The sequence below is a fragment of the Aethalodelphis obliquidens genome, unplaced genomic scaffold, assembly GCF_003676395.1.
Source record: "Aethalodelphis obliquidens isolate GAN/ISIS:26980383/991018 unplaced genomic scaffold, ASM367639v1 scaffold37, whole genome shotgun sequence".
NCBI lineage: Eukaryota > Metazoa > Chordata > Mammalia > Artiodactyla > Delphinidae > Aethalodelphis > Aethalodelphis obliquidens.
This window is the reverse complement of record NW_020837981.1, coordinates 14,969,523-14,989,457: the sequence shown is the minus strand read 5'-3', so window position 1 is coordinate 14,989,457 and position 19,935 is coordinate 14,969,523. Positions and strand designations below refer to the sequence as shown.

Sequence of the window (19,935 nt, the reverse complement as noted above, 5' to 3'; positions counted from 1 at the left end):
TCCCCTGGTCCAGCCTCCCAGGCAGGCGCTGTCTCTAAAACCACAGCCCTGTTCAGAATTAGAAAGTGTTCTTAAGAGAACAGAGCTGGGCAGATCCCGAAGCACTGAGCTTGCTATAGGGCCTCTGATAAACACAGGAAAGTAGAAGAAGGATAAACACTCACTGCCGCTTCCTAGGTCCTGGTGGAGAGGCACACAGAGGCCTGGGCATTGCTACACCCGGGTAGGTTGGAGCTCAGCGTCCAACCCCGTACTGCTGACCTTGCTGGTCCCGTTGGAGCTGAGCACTGGGGGGATGCTGATGACGGTTTGTGATATGAGTGTGTCCTCTGTGTAAGCTACTTACTCTTGCATTATAAACCACCGTGAAACTTAGTGGCTGTAAACAGCAACCACTTATTGTGGCTCAGGGGACCCTGGGTCAGCAACTTATCGTTGCTCCTCTGGGCCAGGCTTGGCTGAACTTTCATTCATGCATCTGCAGCCCCTGGGAGGCTCTCCCTTACATGTCCAGCATTTGTCTGTCAGCTGGGGTGTAGGAGTGCCTGGCCACGTGTCTCATCCTCCAGCGGGCCGCCGGGCTTGTTCACATGGTAACAGCAGGGTCCACGAGGGAGAGGGAGACCTCAAAGCCTCTTGGAGGCCTAGGCTGGGGCTGGCTCAGCTCCGCTTCTGCCACACTCTGTTGGCCAAAGCAAGTTATAAGGCCAGGCCAGATCCAAGGGGAGGCGGAAATAGATTCCATCTTTTTTTTTTTTTTTTTTTTTTTTTGCGGTACACGGGCCTCTCACTGTTGTGGCCTCTCCCGTTGCGGAGCACAGGCTCCGGACGCGCAGGCTCAGCGGCCGCGGCTCACGGGCCCAGCCACTCCACGGCATGTGGGATCTTCCCTGACCGGGGCACGAACCCGTGTCCCCTGCATCGGCAGGTGGACTCTCAACCACTGTGCCACCAGGGAAGCCCAGATTCCATCTTTTGACGGGAAGAACTGCAAAGTCACTTTGCAAAGAAGCCTGCATACAGGGAGGAATGATTGTGGCCATTTTTGTAGCACTCTACACATTGACATATATTATTAATTTTTATATGAGATTCCCTAAGATCAGGTCATTGTTGCCAAGCTTTTTAGTAGCCTGGTAAAATCTATTTGTTTACTGTGACAGGTGCTTCATCTATGGGGCCTTTTGTCCTTCTAGCGTGGCTCAGGGGCTGCGGTGGTCATGAGTTGGTGCCCACCCTCTCTGAGCCTGGGCTGTGTGCTGAGGGAAGACTTAACAGCTTCTCCCCTATATTTAATATGCGGCCTCCTCCCTTGAAAGTCTGACGTCTTGGGGCTACTGGCTGCCAGGAGGCAATACTAACTCTTCTTGACCTTCTTTATGTTCTTGACCACAACAGAGCACGGTGACTTCCTGGCCCTGGATCTTGGAGGAACGAATTTCCGCGTCTTGCTGGTGAAAATTCGTAGTGGGAAAAAGAGAACAGTGGAAATGCACAACAAGATCTACGCCATTCCCACGGAAATCATGCAGGGCACTGGGGAAGAGGTGAGACAGGTTTGCTTTTATACCACCGTGGCATATGTGCGTCACAGACCTGGCCAGTGGCATCGGGCCCCAGAACCTGCATGTGATACATGCTGCTGTGCAGTTGTGTCTGTGTGGCCCGAAAGCATCAGGTACATTCAGCCATGCTGGGCTTAGGATGCTCAGGGGCTGGGAAGATACTAGGGAGGGGGGCTTGCTCTGCATGTGTCGGGGGCGGGTGTGTATGTGTGTGTACTTGTAGGTATGCACTGAAGGTGTGAAACTAGAGGATACATGAGTAAGCCCTTCCTTTCTCCTAAAGCTGTTTGACCACATCGTTTCTTGCATCTCTGACTTCCTGGACTACATGGGCATCAAGGGCCCCAGAATGCCTCTGGGCTTCACGTTTTCGTTTCCCTGCAAGCAGACGAGCTTGGATGCGGTGAGTCTCCTTTTTCCAGGCATCAGACACCGGGCGGTGCTGACTGTCCCTGGCCAGTGTGGGTCAGCTCCTGAAGCCTCCTCCAGCCTCTGTGTCCTCCCTCGATTCTGGGACAGTTTAGCTGTCACAGTGGGTTGACCCAGGTCTTACGCCACACCCTCCAGCACATCTTAAGACTCTACTCTTCTTTTATCTTATCATTTAAAGAATTCACCTCTTCTGGGAAGCCTTCTGGTCCTCCAGGCAAAAAGAATCTCACCCTCGTGAGTGTTCCCTGTTTCCTCTCATGTTGCCTGGTTATAGCACTTCTTACACAGTTTTTAGTGATCTTTGGTGTCTCTCTTTTCTGCGACGTTGTATGCTCCTTGAGCCGAGGACCTGTGTTCCCCACAGGCCCTAGCACAGTGTGCTGTCAGAGAAGATGCTTAATAACTGTTTATTCAATAAATGGAATGAACCAGGGCTCAAGGTCAGGGCTTGAGCACCTGCTGAGGACCACGAGCTGGCCACACAGTTCCTGCCCTCAGGAAGCCGCCAGTCTAGTGGAGCATCTCAGCCTACTCCAACAACACCGGCACCATGCTTAGGGGTGTTGGCAGGCCCGGGGGGACGTTCTGTGTGGAAGGGAGCGGTTGTGCAGAATCATGCAGGCGAGACCCATTCTCTGTGTTTTCACAGGTAGAGGTATGGCCAGGGAGCAGGCCCCGATGTTGGCATCACATCACACGGGACCTTAGGCCAGGGTTTGAGGCACATGATTGGCAGCACTTGGCAAGCTGGGCAGGGCCACCTGCCTCTAGAAGCCAGTTAATCCAGACACGGTGCTGACTTGGGTCTTTTTCCCTCTTAATAACTCCTTCAGATCTCAACGGGTGGATCCATGTAAACTTGGTTTTGCAGTTTTGAAAAGGTCTGGTGGTTTTTACAAGCCGTTCACTTATGCCGTCATCATAGTGAGGACACACCCAGCAAGTGTATACACTACACTCCAATCAAACCTAAAGTTTACTTTAGGTAGTAACAGTGTTACTAAAAATTTGCATTTCTCCACTTATGTTTTTGGCAGACTGTTCTTCAGAGGAGCTAGTTGGTTATACCACGGGCAGCACCATTAACTTTCTATGCCTCAGTTTCTCCATCTGTGAAGTGGGGATTACAGACCAGACCACTGTGAGGACAGTGAGAGGGGGCAAGCCTGCGGAGGACTCTTTGTATTTTATTGGTTTATGCTTAAGATGTTCCAGCATCGTCTCACTATAAATTCTTAGCAGGTGTTTACTCCGGAAGGAGGGGGTGGAATTTTGTATTCTGCCTAGAAGGATTAATGACACAGGACTCTCCCACTACCCTTCCTATTGCAGGGAATCTTGATCACCTGGACGAAAGGTTTTAAGGCAACTGATTGCGTGGGGCAGGATGTAGCGACCTTACTGAGGGATGCAGTAAAAAGGAGAGAGGTAACTATTAAAAGGATGTTTTAAAAAATCTTTCGTGGGCTTCCCTGGTGGCGCAGTGGTTGAGAGTCTGCCTGCCGATGCAGGGGACACGGGTTCATGCCCCGGTCCGGGAGGATCCCACATGCCGCAGAGCGGCTGGGCCCGTGAGCCATGGCCGCTGAGCATGCGCGTCCAGAGCCTGTGCTCCGCAACGGAAGAGGCCACAACAGTGAGAGGCCCGCGTACCGCAAAAATAAAAATATAAAGAATTCATACGATACAGAACCCTGTGACAAGGGTATTAAGGTTTCCCCAACTGATGGCAATAAAAGAGAGCAGAACAGTTTTGTGTTATTAAAGGATAGTTTAAGGAATGTAAAATCATGGCTCTCCTCCAGCTTGAAAAAGGGAAAAGCAGCCCCTGGCCGGGGGGCACAGCTGGGCACTGCCGCAGAGCACAGCCGTCATCACAGCCCCCTTGCGACCGCGATGGAATCAAATGAGCAGGAAGCGCTGCATCATCATGGCAGAACTTGGCACGTGCTCAGAGATGGCCCTGCTTCCTGACAGCATCCAGTCCTGAGCAAAACCCCACTTCTTAGAACCCTCCCTAAAACCACCAGCACAGGCTCAGATCCTATAACTGTGCTTTCTAGTACTTTCTGGCACGCACCATGGGATGTGTTTGCCTGTGTTGCAACCAACCAGTCAGGAAGTGCAAGTTTTTCCACTGTGGGTATGTTTCTGGTGGTCTTTGGCTGGAGGACATTGACTGACAAAATATAAAATGAAAAATTCCGAAGTTTTTATTTAACTCATTAATTAATGAGGGAATCAGAAGTTAAAAAAAAAAAAAAGGTCCGTTCAAGTGTCTCCAGTTCAGAAGAGCAGATTAATTAATATACACAAGCAGTCAGGGAGGCTGAAATGTATGGGTTGGAAGAGGGATCGATTGTTCCTGGAAGAGGGTGCTAGACGACAGCTAATATTTCTTTGAAAAGAAACCTGATGCCCTCTTTTTGCCCATTTCACAACTCTTAATCTCATTGTTCTTCCAAGGTACTTTCCATGCATATACCAACGTACACACATTTAAAAAATGGGAGTCATACCGTGTATACTATATTACAGCTGGCTTTTTTCACTTGCTATGAAATAGGAGTCTTTCGTGTCACTACCTAGAGGCCAGCCTCATTCACTTTCTTGGCTGTGCAGGATTCCAGAGTTTGCCCGAACCGGGCCTTACATGCCCCTTTTGATCTGGATTTGGGTGGTTTCTCCTTCTGGCTCACATAAGTCACGCAGATACCCTTGTATGTGCCTCTGTGTACCTGTATGCTTGTCTCCGAAGAACAGATTCTGAGACATAGATTTGGTACTTCCATTTTGCCCTCTGAAAGGCTATAATACTTTAACCTGCCAAGAGAAAGAGTTACTTGGCCGTTGTCCCTTGTCTCTTCTCCATTCCGCAGTGCCCACTGGGCTGCCTCTTTAGGACTCATGGCCATCTGTGAAATGGGTAGAATACTTCCTTTCTTCAGAGCTCAAGCTTCAGATACATCATTACTAGTAGGTGTTTAGTGAAGAAGCATTTCATTACCTTTCACAGGCTGGTAAGGAAACTATTTCAGATGACGCACCAGCAGCTTTCTGACTGCAGTGCAGCAGAGTGACCCTGCAGAACTCGAGCCGGGCAGCGCTGTCCCTCCCCTAAAGCTAAACCTGTTGTCTCTTTCTTTCCAAAGGAATTTGACTTGGACGTGGTGGCTGTGGTCAATGACACGGTGGGCACCATGATGACCTGTGCTTATGAGGAGCCCACCTGCGAGGTTGGACTCATCGTAGGTGGGTGTCCTGGAAGGTCTTTTTCTGGGGCAGGGTAGGCTGGGTTTTCCTGTTCTGTGGGGCCCTGAGCCAACAGTTCAGCCCTCGGTGTGAGACAGTATATCTGTCAGCACTGTCCCCTTAACCCACCTCCAGAGTTTCATCATGGCCTGAGGCTGCAGGGCTGTCCAGGGGTTTCCCCTCCCAACACCCAGCCCACGAGGCTTCCAGTTGACTGTAAGCAGATTGTCAGCAGGAACGGAGCTCTCCAGGAGTGCTGCCCCCAGGTGGCTCACACGGCCCCGGCCCCCCGGCGGACAGGGTGGGAGTGCTTGGAGCTGGCCTCGTCAGCAGGGCTTGTAGGGAGGGACCCGGGCAGGTGTTGCGGGGCCGGGGCCTGTGGCTGGGAAGAAAGCAAGCCTCCTCTTCTCCTGACTGTGGAGAAGGGCCCGAGGGCAGTCTGGGCGCCATTTGGCCTTTAGCACCAATGATCCCAGCTGCTGAAGTGGGAGGCATATTACTGAGCCAAAACCTGGGTCTGCTCACCTGTGCACAGTAAAGCCAATCTACTGGCACTAGGTTGTGGTGAAGGAAGAGTGCAGCATTTTTTATGTTTTGTTATGTTTTTGGTTTTTTGCTGGGGGGAGCGGGGATAGACAAAGAGGCACAGGACTGAAAGGGCAGCGTTTATTGTGAGGCGCCATACAAGGAGTCCAGGACAGCCAACGCTCAGGAAGCCCGAACTCCTCCATACAGTTCAGCACGGCCTTTTTATTTATTTTTATTTTGGCTGTGCTGGGTCTTCGTTTCTGTGCGAGGGCTTCCTCTAGTTGCGTTGAGCGGGGGCCACTCTTCATCAGGCACAGGCTCCGGACGCGCAGGCTCAGTAGTTGTGGCACACGGGCTTAGTCGCTGCGCGGCATGTGGGATCCTCCCAGACCAGGGCTCGAAACCCGTGTCCCCTGCATTAGCAGGCAGATTCTCAACCGCTGCGCCACCAGGGAAGCCCCCAGCACAGCCTTTTTAAAGGCCAGGTGAGGGAGGGGCGTCTCAGGGTCTGTGATCAGCTCCTGCACAATTCTCTGATTGGTTGATGGTGAGGTAACAGGACGGTGTCACGGGTTAACATTAACAGTCCTTAGGCTCCAGCAGGCCTGGGGCTATGTTCTCAAGGTCATCAAGTAGCTAATATCTTCCATTTGGTGGGGGTTTTAGCATCAGTAAAACAACTTAGGGAATGTGCATCAGACACTATTATCTAGGTACTTCAGAGAGGAGCTAAAGTAGAGGCTATGGGAGAGGGGTCTGTCCCGGGAAGGCCCCATAGGGTCCTGCTCGGTTAGAGGCAGAGGGATTATCTGGCTTTGCAGGTTGTTCCCTTATAATCCAAGCACAGTAGGGGTCTGGGCCTTGAGAGCACAAGATTCCAGAAGCATCTTGATTTTAGGCTACAAGAAAAACATTTGCCTAACTGATGCTGTTCCTAATGCCAGGGATGCTGGGAAAAGGCCCGGTTTCTTAGCTAACACCTGCAGAGCATCCCTGGGCGGAGAGAGTCAGCAAGCAGCCTGCTGCGTGGACCTGGGAGATTGGGCGAAGGCCCCAGCAGGCTGCCTTCCTGGTGCCAGGAAGCCTTTTTCATTTGTTAAACCACTTTTGGCTCCTGTAGAAATTTTAAAAAACTAGGGAGCAGCCCCAGGTAAATGCCGTTTGGGGCCTGGCTTTGGGGCTCTTTGTTTCTTCCTTTCTTTTGCAAAGCTTTCTTTCTCCACCCGGCCCCTCCCTTCCTTCTGCTTATGAATGGGCTTAGGTGTGAAATGCAAAGCTAGAGTGACACAGCACTTTCTCTGCTTGGGCCTGACCTCACCTTCCTGGCCAGAGGTCAGGCCCGCAAATGCCGGGGGTCCGGAGGTGGGGGGTGGGGGTAGGGGGTTCTCCCGCTGCCTTCAAAGTCACTCTTTCCCTCTGTCATCAGTTGATCTCTGCTCAGAACGCCCATGAGCAAGAAGTATAATTTACACGTTTTGGCTTTCTTTGCACCCCTTCCATTTCTGGGGCTCCTCTTCCCTCAGTTTTACACTTTGGGTGAAAGGGAGTCGAGAAAACAAAAATAATCCAGTTATGTTACCCGAAAACTGGGTTGGCTTCTTGGTGGGTGTCGAGCCAAAGGACACAATCAAACCAAAGATCAGAAGGAAGGATTTATTACTTGCAGCAAGTAAAGAGAACACTGGGGATCTTTCCCAAAGCAGTGTCTCCTCAAACAGAAAAATTGGGGAAGTTTTAAGCTAAGGGTACGTGCATATTCATGAAGGGGCTTGGGCGGAGGAGAATTCAGTATAGAATTGGGGCAGAGGTTGACAGAGTCCAGGCTTCAGTTGATTTAAGTCACGAGGGTCAGGAAAGGTCAACATCACCATCCCTTAGGTTACACTTGATCTGGTGGTTGAGTGCCCAGCGGGGGTTTAAATTCTGCAAAACAGCTCAAGAAAGTGCTTCAGGCTAATCTTTACCACTGAAACATAGCTAGGAGTCTTTACAACTGATTTATGATCTTTGCTATTGTTACTTCTCATGCCTGGTAACAGTTGGTCCTTTCGTTCCCTTCAAATCATTATTACTGAGACCTGTTCAAGAGCAAGCATTGTGGCCAGGCTTAGACCACAAAATGGTTTAGGCCAAAATGGCTCCTCTTATATCAAGAGAGTCATGCCTGTTTGTCTTTCTCTGGAGACCCTCTACCCTATCTGCTTACAGTTACACAGTCAGAAGCATCTGTGAATTCTACTTAAGTTTCTTTAAAGGGCATAAAACAGCCAGAGCCCACTTGTCTAGCTGGTAGAGGTGTCCTTGTGTCCCTTAAGGATGTTGAAAATCCATCGACCTCTGTCTCCCACCCAGGGTGTGTCCACGGTGCTCGAGGGCCTTGCGGCTGCAAGTGTAATCCCTGGCCACCTGCGAGTGTGTTAGAAATGCAAGGTCTTAGGCCTCACCCCAGACCTCCTGAATCAGAAAATCCATCTTAACAGCTCCTCAGGGGATTCAGGTGTATGTTAAAGTATCTGTGTGAGAGACTCCTTGGTTAGTTGACTGGTTTTTAAATTTCCCGTCCATTCACTGAGACAAGGCCAGTGACCACAAGTTTGGATGTCTGGCTGTTAAATCTGCTGTGAAAGTTTTAGAACGCTTCCTCTCAGCATCCGTGCCTAACTACTCCTAGTCGAGAACAGCAAACAGTTTGTGGTCTAGCCCTAGTCCTTGGGGGGCCACAGTCTGACTAGCCCTGCCCTGGGGAGGTCAGGGATGGAGATCAGAGGCTCCTGGTCCCCTGGAAGCCGTTTGTCTGTTTGTGTGTATACAGTGTAGGGGTGCACTCAGGGAAACATCCCTCTTCTCAGGAGAATCATCAGAATCTCAAAGAGATCTGTGATACCAAAATGGTGAGGAGCCATTGCTTTAGAAGGGCACCGTTGAGATGCTCAGGACACTGTCCTTCCCTGAACTAACTGTGGGCCTCATTCTGGAACACACAGGAGAGTTCATTCAGGCAGAGTCCACGGCCAAGTTTGATAAGAAAAGATAAGTGGACATGCATGGTGGGATAGTAGACAACCCCTCCATGTAATATTTTATATGTATGTGTGTATATAAATGCAGTATATGTGTGTGTGTGTATATGTGCAGAGAGAAGGAAAGAGAAATAGAGAAATATCCTTCCAGTCTGAACGCTGCCTGAACTTCTACCATTGAAAATACATCCCTTTGTTGTAAGACCATCTTGTATTAAAATAAACAGAGCCCTGTGTGGACAGGTAAACACACGAGGCTCTCGGTGTTGATGTCTTAGTATAAAGTAAGTTAATCAAATGCTCTGGGCAGTTTTAACTCTGATTTTGCCTTTATATTTTGAGATTTTTCCTGGAAGACATTGGGAAAGTGAAGCTATTACTTTGTTCATCTCAAACGTGTGCCCCTCTCTGTGGGGCCCCAGGCCCCACGTCTATCTGCAATCCCCCTACCCACTAAGCATGGTGGTGTGGCCATTCATTCTCTCCTCGTGTATTCCAGGGACGGGCAGCAATGCCTGCTACATGGAAGAAATGAAAAACGTCGAGACGCTAGAAGGAAACGAGGGCCAAATGTGTATCAACATGGAGTGGGGTGCCTTTGGGGACAACGGGTGTCTGGATGATATCAGAACGATCTATGACAAACTGGTGGATGACTATTCTCTAAACGCTGGGAAGCAAAGGTAATCCCACCTGGTGGAGGAGACGGGATGGGAGGGCATTCTGCCTGTTACAACGGAAGAAGTTTCTAGGAGTGGGGTTTGCACAAAGCCTGGAGACTGTGGTCCCTCAGGTTCACTCTTGACCTTGGCTTTTGGCCCAAGGAGAGCAGAGAACTTAGAGGTGGAGGGTGGTGGCAGCACATGGTACAAGATGGCCCAGGGTTGATGTTCTGTGCAGGTGCCTCTGGGGACAGGGTAGCAGTGGCCACACCATTCCTCTCAGTGACCGTGTTTATCCTGCAACATTCTGGCCTTCTCATTGCTCTCTGTTTCTTCCCCATCAGGCTAATAGAAATCTGTTGGTCAGCAGGTTTTTGCCTTGTTTAGCAGGACACATTTGACCTGCAGTTGTTAAAGGGCAAGGGAAATTAGGACGTCGCCAGTGGGAGTTGGGGGCTCCCCATCACTGGTGAGGCAGAGGCCCGCCACCCACCAATTCCTCCTTTTCCCACGGTAGACCTCCTGCACCACCTAGTGGCTGATTGGATCTTTGCAGCTCGGGTGTCAGGGACCCTCCCCAAGATGGCAGTGTCCACCCTTCCCAGCATAGAGACAAATGACCCCTTGTCTCAAGCTCCCAGGGATCAGGCCATCCTCTGCCGTAGCCAAGACGAGGTGGTCTAAGCCGTGCCCCCAGGAGCAGAATGAAGAGCTGGGGGTAATACCTCCCAAACATAGGTGATTCTGCAGCTGACCTCAAGATTTTTGTCTTTTCCAGATACCACCTATGCTTAATGTTTTTCTTTAAATCAGCTTGTATTCTTACATTTAATGAGGGAGGAAAACCAATATTACCATAAAATGGATATAGTGTAGAACAGCGTTATTTCAATCCTAGCTACTGTGCCTACCAACAGCTCTACAGGAAGACCCCCTTTGTTATAAGGGAGCTCAGTAGAGGTTGGAAGTGGTTAGAGCCATATCAGCATCAAACTTATCAACACCAAGGAGATGTCTCCTTGATGGAATGAAAAGGACTAGATGGGAACTGATGATAGGAGTTCTAGTTCGTGTTTTTCCTGTGGACCACCTGAAGCCTTCTGGAGTATCCACATTCCAGTGGAGCCGTGCCAGCTTGGGGACACTGGGATGGGGTGTGTGCATGGAAGCATTTAAAGCCCATGCCATTTCTTGAGGCTCCTGAGCATGGAGAGGACAGGAATTAAAAGCCCCCACGAACAGGTGACCCTCGGGTGTGGTGGCCACCTGGGTCCTCCAGCCCGTGTGGCTTTATCACTCTGTGGGTACTTGACCAGCACTCTGGGTTTTGGCAAAACCTTCCAAAAATCTAGTGGGAACTTTCCCTGTGTTGTCTTGTTCCTTTAAGCCGTTTGCTGGTTCTACAGGTATTGATTGAGCACCTGACTGAGAGCAACACTGAGCTGTGCTGGGCCCTGGGACTCAAAGCTGAGCAAGACACACATTCTCTGTCCCCTCGAGGCTTTCGCTGCAGGGGTGCCAAGGGGCGGAGGACCTGTGTGTGCTGTGAAGAAGGGAGGGTGCATGGGAGCTGAGATAGGCAGGGGGAGGACAGACCTCTTGGAGCCGTGCTGGGCAAGTTGAGAGCTGAGAGCTGGAGTGGGGTTTCGCCAGGCAAAGGCAGGGAGTCAGGTGAGGAAGAGGATGGTCCAGCAGTGAGACAGAGTGCTGGTACTTTTGCGTCTGATCCTGGGAGGGTTGGGGATTCCTCAGTCCTTCCCGGTCTCACGCTCTGCCTCTGCCAGGGAGCACAGGGCTGGGTGCACGGGTCGGTGACGCCGATGAGGCACAGTAAGGCGCCCGGGGTTACTGTGAGACCGCAGGCTTCATATAGACACCCAGTCCCCTCCTCTCGTTCCAGGTATGAGAAGATGATCAGCGGTATGTACCTGGGTGAAATCGTCCGCAACATCTTGATAGATTTCACCAAGAGGGGATTCCTCTTCCGAGGGCAGATCTCTGAGCCGCTGAAGACTCGGGGCATCTTTCAGACCAAGTATCTCTCTCAGATCGAGAGGTGAGTGGGCAGGGCCTTCCCTATTAGAGGTGGACCTGGCCAGGGGGCCGTGATGGGGGCAGTAGGCAACACAGGGGACATTTTGGCCATTTGGGAGGGTTTTGTTCTTCCTCTGGAGTAGTAGGCCCTGAGCAGTTGCATTTTGAAGTTCCATAATTTTACTATAAATCATTTCCTTTTATTCATCCTGTATGTTAGGGCATTATATTGATTTGTTTGAAATCATCCTGTGTGTAAGTAGGTTACATTCCAGGATAGGAAAGGTGCATCACAGATATTTGTATTGAAGGACCATTGAGTCCAGAAGAGCTAAGCACCCCTGGTCTGGCCTCACCCTCTTTTCCTCTGAAAGGCAGCCTAGGATGCATAGCTCACCGCCCACCGTGCCCCCCAGCGAGCTGCTTCTGTCTTCCTCCTGTTTTTCTCATGTAGAGTGAACATTACATCTGTGCCTTTGCCATCTCCCACAGTGAGCTGTGAGAAGAGGTGGAAAAGTGCTCAGCAAAAGCCACCTTCATTTTAGAATGGTCACGATAGCAGCACTGACACTGGCTCGGCTCGGGTCTGCCCCTCGCTTTCGCCGAGGCCTGTGTCTGTAACCTTCAGGTAGAGCTCACTGCCCACCAGAACCCACGCGGTGAAGTGCTAGCTGCAGACAGGGGCCCTGCGGCACTGACCCTGGAGGACTTGGGCACGTGGAGTGATGGCATTTCACAGCTGCAGCGGGGGGGTCACCATGATAGGGAACCAAGCTCCCCACTGCTTTCTCTCCTCATTCTAAGTTCACCCAGGGGCCAAGTGTGGAAAATAGGAGCCAGAGAAGAATGAGAAGAAAATATCAGTGAATATTTCTTTTTTTTTTTTTTTTTTTTTGGCGGTATGTGGGCCTCTCACTGCTGTGGCCTCTCCCGTTGCGGAGCACAGGCTCCAGACGTGCAGGCCCAGCGGCCATGGCTCATGGACCCAGCCGCCCTGCAGCATGTAGGATCCTCCCGGACCGGGGCATGAACCCGTGTCCCCTGCATCGGCAGGCGGACTCTCAACCACTTCGCTACCAGGGAAGCCCCAGTGAATATTTCTTGTTAACATTTTTTTATTGTGGTAGATATATATAACATTAAATTTACCATCGTTACCATTTTGGAAGTGGGCAGTTCAGTGGCATTAAGTACATTCACATTGTTGTTCAGCCATCGTCACCATCCATCTCTAGAACTTTTTCATCATCCCGAACTGAAATTTTGTCCCCATTAAACACTAACTCCCCACTTCCTGCCTCCCCCCAGCCCCTGGCAACCACCTTTCTACCTTCTGTGTCTATGAATTTGACTCCTCTAGTGACTTCATGTAAGTGGAATCATACAGCATTTGTCCTTTCACATCTGGCTTATTGCACTTAGCATAATGTCTCCAAGGTGCATCCATGTGGTAGCATGTGTCAGAATTTCCTTGCTTTTTAAGGCTGAATAATTCTCTGTATGGATACACTACATTTTGTTTATCCATTCATCCATCCGTGGACACTTGGGTTGCTTCCACCTGTTGTCTGTTGTGAATAATGCTGTTGTGAACATGAGTGTACAAATACACAATCAAGTCCCTGCTTTCAATTCTTTGGGATGTATACCCAAAAGTGGAATTGCTGAATCACATAATTATTTTACTTATTTATTTATTTGGAGGAACTGCCATCCTGTTTTCCACAGTGGCTGTACCATTTTAACATCCCACCAACAGTATATACAAGGGCTCCGACTTCTCCACATCTTCGCCAACACTTATTCTCTTCTGTTTTTGTTTTTCTTTTAATAATAGCTATCCTGATGGGTGTGAAGTGCTGGGGAAGGTCCTTTCAAGTGTAATAGCAAAGGAAGAGATCATAAAGAAAAAAATGCCAAATTTAGCTGCATAATTCTATAAGATAAAAACAAAATCAGTCATCAAGCTTAAAAGACAAACAGAAAACTAAGGAAAACATTTGCATTATATATGCAAGATGCAGAGCATGGCATGGTGGGCAAGAGCTTTGGCAGGTCTGGTCTTGACACCTGCTCTACCCCATTGGCTGTGAGCTTTGGGTGAGTTACTCGATCTCTCCGAGCTTCAATTTCCGCATCTTTAAAATGGGAATAATCATACATGGATCAGTTGGCTGTTAGGAGGAGGAATAAGGTGATGTATGTAAAGCACGTGTCACATAGTAAGTCCTCAGAAAAGGCTGACTGTTCTTACCACTGCTGTTGTGTTCATCATCAGTCATTGTCAACTCTTTCAGTTTAATGAGGAGACAAATATCTCAGGAGAACAAAGAGTTTTGGTATAAGGTAGTTCATATGGCCAGTAAACAAAAACAAAAACAGTAATCCTCACTAATAGAGAGGAGCACAGATTAAACCAGTGTGATGCCATTCTTACCAAATTGTCCAGTGTTTTTAATTTTTAAAAAAATTTATTGGGCTTCCCTGGTGGTGCAGTGGTTGAGAGTCCGCCTGCTGATGCAGGGGACACAGGTTCGTGCCCCGGTCTGGGAAGATCCCACATGCCGTGGAGCGGCTGGGCCCGTGAGCCATGGCCGCTGAGCCTGTGCATCTGGAGCCTGTGCTCCGCAACGGGAGAGGCCACAGCAGTGAGAGGCCCACGTACATACAAAAAAAAAAAAAAATTTACTTCTTTTATTTATTTTTATTTTTGGCTGTGTTGGGTCTTCGTTGCTGTGCACGGGCTTTCTCTAGTTGAGGCGAGCGGGGGCTACTCTTCGTTGTGGTGCGCGGGCTTCTCGTTGCAGTGGCTTCTCCTGTTGCGGAGGACGGGCTCTAGGTGTGTGGGCTTCAGTAGTTGTGGCACGTGGGCTCAGTAGTGGCTCGCGGGCTCTAGAGCACAGGCTCAGTTGTTGTGGCGCATGGGCTTAGTTGCTCCGCGGCATGTGGGATCTTCCCTGACCAGGGCTCGAACCCGTGTCGTCTGCATTGGCAGGCGGATTCTTAACCACTGTGCCACCAGGGAAGCCCCTTTCCACTGGGGACAAGTAAGGCCAAATACTCTGTTAGAGACAGTAAATTGATATAACTTTCAGAAAGGCACTTGGCAATATGTATCAAAAACCCTTTGACCGAGAAATGTATCCTAAGGGGAAAACCTGACTTGCACCAACAGGAACAGCATCAGAGTGTTACTTTATATTAGCAGAAAATTGCAAACAACTTAAATTTCTCTAGACTGGCTAAATAAATTATGGTCATCCCCAGAATAGACTACTATGGCAGCTTTTACCAATCTTGGTCTCAGATAAGGAGGTGGGAACTTGCTCAGATGTATGAAGCATGAAAAACAGCAAGAAAGAAAACCATATATAAAGGACAAGCCTGCAACATTGTTAATCAACTACACTGCAATATAAAACAAAAATTTTAAAATAAATAAAGAACAAGCCTATTCACATATCAGGACAAAGACATTGTTTAATGATATCCAAGAAAAATAGATTGGAAGGAAATATATTTAAACGTTAATAGTGTTTTCCCCAGTGTTGGGATTGTAGATGGTTTTAATTTTCCAATTTTTATTTTTCTAGATTTGCTAGTTTTTCTACAACTTAACATGTAATACTTTGGGGATCATTAAAAAACATAGACAAGTAAATGTTATTTTCAAGGGGAGAGAAAACCCCACGACCCTTTTCGTGGATAAGTGCAGTGATTTGGGGCCGGCTCCTTTGGAGTCGGTGGCTTCTGTGCTGCTCTCGTGGGTCCTGCTTCATCCAGCCTCCTGGCTTTTGTCCCCCTCAGCGACCGATTAGCGCTGCTGCAGGTCCGGGCCATCCTCCAGCAGCTTGGCCTGAACAGCACATGCGACGACAGCATCCTTGTGAAGACCGTGTGCGGGGTAGTGTCCAAGAGGGCCGCACAGCTGTGTGGCGCGGGCATGGCTGCCGTGGTGGACAAGATCCGTGAGAACAGGGGGCTGGACCACCTCAACGTGACTGTGGGCGTGGACGGGACGCTCTACAAGCTTCATCCGCAGTGAGTGGGGCTTCCGGTGGGGATGGGCAGAGCTTCCTGGGCAGGCAAGGCCCCTTTATGGCTATGGGACATCAGGATGTGATTCCCACCAGGAAAATTCCTCACCAGGACACAGCCAGCCTGCAGGCTGTGTGGTCAGGGTGGGGCTTGTCTGGGACGAGGAAATGAGCTGCTCTGAAATTTACCTGGGATGCCTGGGGAGGTGGAGAAGCGGCTTCACTTGGCCAGCTCACACCTGTGGCCTGGCATTTCCTGCTTTCCCCTCCTCCTGGGCCTCTCTCATCCAGGTGGGGAGCAGGAAAGGAGGTAAGGGTGGGTGTCCACTTACCCATCAGCCTGGCCGGGAGGCTGTGTTTGGTAAGCGGGAAGAGGGAGTGAAGGAAAGGGGAAGGGGCCCACTGTCTTGTCCACCTGCTAAATCAGTTTGTCAAGAGCCTTGGAAGGCAGGAGCGGTTTTGGCCCTGGGCTTTGTAGCAGGGAGGCGGGTGGGATGTGACCTCCCTGACGTTTTGGTCGGGTGTCCAGCACCCCATATGCTGGAGGAGGAGAAGTGAGCCCATCTGCTCTTTGATCTACCACACATCCCAAAGCTTGGCTCTTATGAATAGAGCGACCATATTATTGTCGAAATGGAGGTACTTTTGCCAATCAAGAGAGTGCTACTAATAATCACACTGGGACTGTCCCCAGTAAACTGGGCCGCTCACTCCACTTAAAAGCAACCTCACCCAACTCAGTGTAGGCGTTGCCTGCCTACGTCATGGCCGTGGCTTGGGATGAAAGCATCTGTTGGGCTCCACCCCAACCTCTGTCTCTCCACCTTCATAGCTGTCCTCGTCCCTGTGGTTTAGATCTAGGCTTTGGAGCTGCACGTGGACATGCTTGGTTTTAATCTTGGTACCACCGTGTAGGAGCTGTGCTCAGTGGCTTCATCTCTGCCCAGTCTCCTCTTCATGGGAAAATGACCACCGGCAGGCCGGACATCACATGTATAAAGTGTGGGACACCTAGGAGGAATTCAGCAAAGGGCAGTCAGTATTTCCTCTAGGAGCGCCACTGCCCTGAGCATCCGCGGCCTGGCGCTATCGCATTTTCAGCACAAAATGCAAGAACCCAGAGTCACCTCTCATTTACAGATTATAGTTCATGGGGGTGGGGGGCTCCCTCTCTTAGCTTCAGGTGCTGGGTTGGGGGTGGAGTCCTCTCAGAGGACTGCAGCTGGGGGTGGGTGACTTTCGTTTCCATGCAGCCTGCTGAGCTGACCCAGTGCCGGACCAGCTTGGCCCACCTCAGTGGTCCACACCCAGGTCCCAGCACCCCTTCTTGGTTTTCGGTCCCGTCGGAGCCTCAGGCTTTGAGGATGGGAGCCGTCTGGGTGTGTTACTCATGCCTTAGCCCTCAGAAGGTGTACAGAGCAGCTGGTTTCGGATTCTCCGGCCTCCCTGCTGCAAATTGTAACAGGACTGGCTGTAAACCCACTTTCTCCCAGACGTTCTCAATAAGCCGCAGCTGCTTCCAAGCAGCCCCTCCCAGCTCGCTTCCCTCCTCATTGTTAGGGTGCTTCAGCGTCTTCAGGTGGGTCCGGCGTCTCTCCTCATATTCCTCTACCTACCCTTCTCTACTTTTGTCCTTTTTAGTTTCTCCAGAATCATGCACCAAACCGTGAAGGAACTGTCACCAAAGTGTAACGTGTCCTTCCTCTTATCCGAAGACGGTAGCGGCAAGGGAGCCGCCCTCATCACGGCAGTGGGCGTTCGGCTCCGGCAAGAAACGAGCAGCTAAGAGTCCTGGACCCCCCAGCCTGCTGCCCTTCCAGCACTTCTCTCTTCAAGCAGCGCCCCCCTGTTCTGCCCAGTGAGCTGTGCTGGGAGACGCCGGCACCAAAGCCCGCCAGCACCACCGCGGGGAGGAAAACAGAAGCCAAGTAATGGCGCGTAACGTAGGGTACAAAATAGAGTGTGTGCTGTTGGTAATCTCCCTGACCTCCAGATCCCTCCTCACCTGCCCTGCCACCTTGCATGATTTGACTTCAACCTGGTCGTACGTTCCCCACATGTGAAGTTTAGTGGCGTCCGTTTCTAACTTATGCATTAGTCCAACAGTTATTTATTGGCTCAAAATGAAAAGTCACACCATCTGACAGGCCTTATGGGCCTCCGCAGCCCGTCCTTGGGGATGTGTCCCCCGTGTGCAATGTATTTTCACCAGCAGACACTGCCGGGACTCCTCCCACGGGTGCATCAGCCGCCGCTTCCTCCCGGCCCCGCACCCATCGCTGTCTGGTGTCCCATCAGGGCGTGTCAATGCCACTGAACTGTGTGTCCGTGGAACTGGTCCTAGCCACATTGTGACAGTCTTGCATCCTGTCTGTCTTGGGGAGGGGAGGTGGGCAGTCCTGCGGGAAAGTGTCTTGTCTCCGTTTGGGTAAAACGAACCAATCAAGAAACAGTACGCTCATTGGAATTTCCCATCGCTTTTGTGAGCCATGTTGTATGACCTAGTAAACTTTGTACCAATTCAAAGACCCGAGTGACGCTTAATGGCTGAGGAGTGGGGAGGACATCAGGGGATGTGGCAGAAACCAAACCCTGGGGGGTCTCGTGGCCTTCTGGGTCAGGGCAGAGTTTGAAATGAAGGCTGTGTTCTTCAGCGTGCAGCCTTCTTTTGGCTTGAGGACTTCTATACTCTCCCTGCAGAGGGTCAAGAAGTAGCCTCTCCCCTTCTTCTAGCACCTGCCCTTCCACTTCCCTGCTCCAGCCCCGGGGGCCTACCGCAGGGAGGGACTCCTGCAGCCCCCGCCTCGACACCTCTCAGAAGGTAAAGGGATGGAAGGCCCCCGTCTTCCAATAGCCTGGCTTCCTCACTTGTAGTTGGAACAAAGGAAAAGTCAGCTTGGCTTGTGGGGGCTGTTGGAAGCCCCATGAGAGGACAGGGCAATACTGGCCCTCCCTCCTGCTGTGCTAGCGTGGGTCCTGCCCTCATCACCCTCTCTGCCAACTCCAGGACGATGGATGAAGAGATCCCCTTCCCTGAGCAGATGAGGCCTTGTAGCAGCCCAGGGTAGCAGGGTTGCTGTCCTCTCCCCAACCCCCATCATAGACGAACCCCTTCTGTGGGCCTTTGTCTGACCCTGTCATCCCTGCCCCACCGCAGTCTTGAGGTGCTCTTCCACTCTGTGGCTGCCGTTTGGGGTTCTCCCCCAGCCTGTCTGTGGACCCCACATCAGTCCCCATTCTGGTACCGTGTGATTGAGGTGCGATGTGAGTCTCCCAGGCCATGACCACACCTCTGGTGGCTTTTCTCAGGACTGACTGCATGCTCCCTTGGTGTGGTGAGACCAGAGTCCCGTTATTTGTCACTGCCGGTGCCTATGACACGGTGATCTTGTGGAGAACACAGATAACATTGAACTCCAGGTGTGCACTTACAGTGTTACGTGATGCTTCTGGAGGGGCCGTGAGGTGGGAAGGGTGAGTCAGCAAGCAGGGTGAGGTGTGGACTGGGCTGGGCCTGGAGCTTTCTGGGAGATGGGATGGTGGGTGTTCTCTGCCTGGCACCTCCTTGAGCAGAAGTAAGGGTGAGGGCTGTGTTGCTGACTTGCGGAATTCAGGTCAAACGGCTGCCCTGGTGGTAATAAAAGTCCCAGCTGCTGTTTATGAAGCACTTAACCTGTGTTGGGCCTGCCAGTTTATAGACATCACTCCCATCGTCCTCACAGCATCCCTGTGAGGTAGTTTTGCCATTGAAAGGGAAAGGAGCTGAAGGTCGTTGTGACTTGTCTGAGGCCACCCAGCGGAGGCTCCTTTTTTAAAATTAATTAATTAATTTTTTTGGCTGTGTTGGGTCTTCGTTTCTGTGCGAGGGCTTTCTCTAGTTGCGGCAAGCGGGGGCCACTCTTCATCGCGGTGCACGGGCCTCTCACTGTCGCGGCCTCTCGTTGCGGAGCACAGGCTCTAGACACGCAGGCTCAGTAGTTGTGGCTCACGGGCCTAGTTGCTCCGCGGCATGTGGGATCTTCCCAGACCAGGGCTCAAACCCGTGTCCCCTGCATTGGCAGGCAGATTCTCAACCGCTGCGCCACCAGGGAAGCCCCCTGAGGCTCCTTTTAACCACCGTCTACACTAGGGTGGATCTGGGTTCTTAGATGCTAAGGCAGAGAAGCCCTGGATTGGCTCACAGGTTAGGGGCTTTGCAAAACAAGAAGCTTCTTTCCGTGTGTCTTTAGCCTAAGAATAGGTCAGTGTCATGGTTGGGTGCTGCCCACGGGTGTGTTTTGTTTGGTTTATGCAACATTTATAAAAACGGGAGCTCAATTGAACAAACCTGGAAGTTTCACAGGTTTGGATTTCTGGCTTCTCTCGAAAGGTTTGGAGGATCTGGCAACACTGGGCTCCCAGCCAC

The 19,935-nt window shown here is 50.9% G+C and overlaps 1 protein-coding gene across 4 annotated transcripts in view; it reads left to right on the top strand.

The window, feature by feature from the left end:
- Nucleotides 1–18,058, top strand: part of HK1 (hexokinase 1) — a 70,743-nt gene extending 52,685 nt beyond the window's left edge. For 3 of the 4 annotated variants that reach the window (XM_027130054.1, XM_027130053.1, XM_027130052.1), the window contains 8 exons: nucleotides 1,399–1,547; nucleotides 1,849–1,968; nucleotides 3,330–3,425; nucleotides 5,150–5,249; nucleotides 9,297–9,480; nucleotides 11,360–11,515; nucleotides 15,301–15,534; nucleotides 17,172–18,056. In XM_027130054.1, coding sequence (XP_026985855.1) covers nucleotides 1,399–1,547; nucleotides 1,849–1,968; nucleotides 3,330–3,425; nucleotides 5,150–5,249; nucleotides 9,297–9,480; nucleotides 11,360–11,515; nucleotides 15,301–15,534; nucleotides 17,172–17,316 — 1,184 coding nt within the window. In that variant the 3' untranslated portion in view covers nucleotides 17,317–18,056. Of the gene's footprint in view, nucleotides 1–1,398; nucleotides 1,548–1,848; nucleotides 1,969–3,329; nucleotides 3,426–5,149; nucleotides 5,250–9,296; nucleotides 9,481–11,359; nucleotides 11,516–15,300; nucleotides 15,535–17,171 lie in introns of all 4 variants that reach the window. The other variant, XM_027130051.1, reaches the window with a different exon arrangement.
- Nucleotides 18,059–19,935: the final 1,877 nt, after the last annotated feature.